The sequence below is a fragment of the Octopus bimaculoides genome, chromosome 4, assembly GCF_001194135.2.
Source record: "Octopus bimaculoides isolate UCB-OBI-ISO-001 chromosome 4, ASM119413v2, whole genome shotgun sequence".
Lineage (NCBI taxonomy): Eukaryota > Metazoa > Mollusca > Cephalopoda > Octopoda > Octopodidae > Octopus > Octopus bimaculoides.
Genome location: NC_068984.1, coordinates 3,227,557 through 3,230,322, shown reverse-complemented (window position 1 = coordinate 3,230,322; position 2,766 = coordinate 3,227,557). Strand labels below are relative to the sequence as shown.

At 36.0% G+C, this 2,766-nt stretch overlaps 1 protein-coding gene across 1 annotated transcript in view; it reads left to right on the top strand.

Annotated features, from left to right (window-relative positions):
* Window positions 1–1,964, top strand: part of LOC106869994 (uncharacterized) — a 17,459-nt gene extending 15,495 nt beyond the window's left edge. Inside the window, exon 5 of the mRNA XM_014915951.2 lies at window positions 1,754–1,964. Coding sequence (XP_014771437.1) covers window positions 1,754–1,840 — 87 coding nt within the window. The 3' untranslated portion in view covers window positions 1,841–1,964. The remainder of the gene's footprint in view (window positions 1–1,753) is intronic.
* Window positions 1,965–2,766: the final 802 nt, after the last annotated feature.

The window sequence follows — 2,766 nt, the reverse complement described above, 5'->3', positions numbered from 1 at the left end:
ATATATATATATATATATATATATATATAAGTACATGTATGTGTGTGTGTGTCTGTGTGCGTGCGAGTTTTTGTATTTGTGTTCGTCCTCCCTACTATCGCTTGACAACCGATGTTGGTGCATTTATGTCCCCGTAATTTAACGGTTCGGCAAAAAGAAACCGATAGGTTATGTACCAGGCTTAGAAAATATAAGTTCTGGGGTTGATTCATTCGACTGAAATTCTCCAAGGTGGTGTTCCAGTATGGGCGCAGTCTAAAACAAGTAAGAAATAAAAGATAAAGTTGCATAATAAATAAAATATGTACATATTTATCTACAGTTATACACCCGATGTTTCTGTAATTTGTTTCCTTATTCATGATTAAGGCAGCTTCCCTTTTTATCGGACTATATAAACTGATCAGTGTGCGGACATGAAGGGAAGATTTTGCTGTTAATTATGATAGATCAAGCATTAAGTTCACTCGTCACGGAAGATCGTATTTATTTGTCCAATTACTGAGTGTTACCTATAAATGCCATGTTCATAGAAGGGAATAATTCTTGGTACTCATCCAATTGGCTCGCTATGTTGTCAGAGGCGTTTTCGTAAGATAACTCATTTCGATTGTATATCAAAAGAATTTAGAAGCGATTTCCTTTTGTGAAGACAATTTGAAAATATTTCCTTCTTAATATTCAGTATCTGTTGATATTAATATATTTTATTTCTCTGCGTTGCATAGGTTACATATATTCTTTTCTACTCTAGGCACAAAGCCCGACATTTTTGGGGAGTCGGAGTCCAGTCGATCAGATCGACCCCAGTACGCAACTGGTACTTAATTTATCGACCTCCGAAAGGATGAAAGGCAAAGTTGACCTCGCGAGTTTGAACTCAGAACGTAAAGACAGCCGAAATACCGCTAAGCATTTCACCCGGCGTGCTAACGTTTCTGCCAGCTCGCCGCCATAAGTTACATATATTAGCACCGTTTGTAGGCTAACTAGTTTAGCACTACACCATTTTATGGAAACGATGTTTATTTCTCTTATCTCCTAGAATTAGTCATAGTGGAACAACGACGTAGTATTGATTCTGTCATTGACGATATGAGGCTTCTTATGCAGTGAATACCTGGCTTATACGCCATCTCAGTTAAATACCTTGTATAACTGATAACTTCATGGTTATGAGGGCAAGGAAGTCTCTCGCTGTATTTTTACTTACATTACTTGCTGAATAGGAGATTGTCCAGGATCACAAATCCCTTTTTGTATAGTTTGTGCAATCTACTATAGTTTTTCAACGAAGCCAATCGTTACTGAGACTCTGTTGTATTAAAAGGCGACGTTGTTGAATATTTTCATGTCAGGTGATAAATTTGATATTCTTGTGCTTGTATTGTCTGCTGAGTTTTCAAGAGAATGCGTGCATATATGTGAGCCTGGACCACCAGGAATTACTTCCACATTCAAAATATAGTTACTTCCCATGAACTATGCATTTAAGTATTCGAGAAAACAGCATGACCTAATGCGGAAATAATGTGTGTTCCATCGTGCTTGACTTCTGGCACTAATAAATCCGCCATCCATGTAGATTGTTGTCTGAAATACTGCATCAGGTAAGAAATTTTCTGTAGTGTCTTCGTGAATCGCCATCTTCGTCTAAACATACTCTATCATATGAATAGAGTACAATTGTTACAGATAAGTATTTTAATTATTGATTATGTGTTTTCTGTTTTGTTTTTTTTTTCTATTTCAGGCGACTCTGAAAATACTCTTTCTACCTGAAAGTCTCCTTAAGGAATGGCTTAGTATTCGACATCTTCCGATGCTGGTTACGGACTAACTGTCGTATTTCCATCATCGGTTTTCTATTTAGATTTCCAATTGTACACAACTAGTATAAAAGCTGATCACACTATATTTAACAACCTTCGAATAAATCGAGAAAATGTAACGTAAAATCTTCATTCCTTTCGTTTACTAAATAAATTTAAACTTACAAAGTATTTGCGGTTCTTCACGCAATAATATAGTGACATATTTCATGAACAGATATGTTAAATCTCATTTCTCCTTAATTCATGATATAACAATTTTCACTTTGAGATATCTTGAGATGTTTTAAGCTAAAATTCGTCATAAGCTAATCAATCGTTCTGTTTAAATACGCATAAATCTAGGAACGATTGAAAACAAACAAGAGATCATTTAATGATGTTACCAAAGACACATTGTCAAAGAGTTGAAGATTTTTGATATTACAGATCAATAAATTCATTAACTTTTAAAAATTACCAGTTGACCATGATACTTCTCCAAATTCTGTCGAAGTCATCAAATACCAGTGGCAACACCATCAACACATATATGTGCATGTGCATGTGTGTGTGTACGTGTGTGTGTGTGTGTATTGTAACTGTGTATCATGTTCTCCATTTTTTGTCTCTGTTGCCGTACACATTCGCTAGCTTTCTTACAAAAAATTTAATGCTCTTAACTTAGACCTTTTTTGGGGGCAACCAGATCCAACTGTCTCAAGTGTAACTGCCCGAAACAGTAAGGACTTCTGGTAACTTGACTGACGAAAGAAGGCCACGAATGACTCGTCTTTTTTCCCTGTCCTAATTATTGTTTCTCTTATCCGTCTTTGCATCGTCTATAACGCCGAATGTTTTATTGTCCTCTATTGCATTTTTGTTTAATTTCATACACACACACACACACACACACACACACACACACACACACACACACACACACACACACACA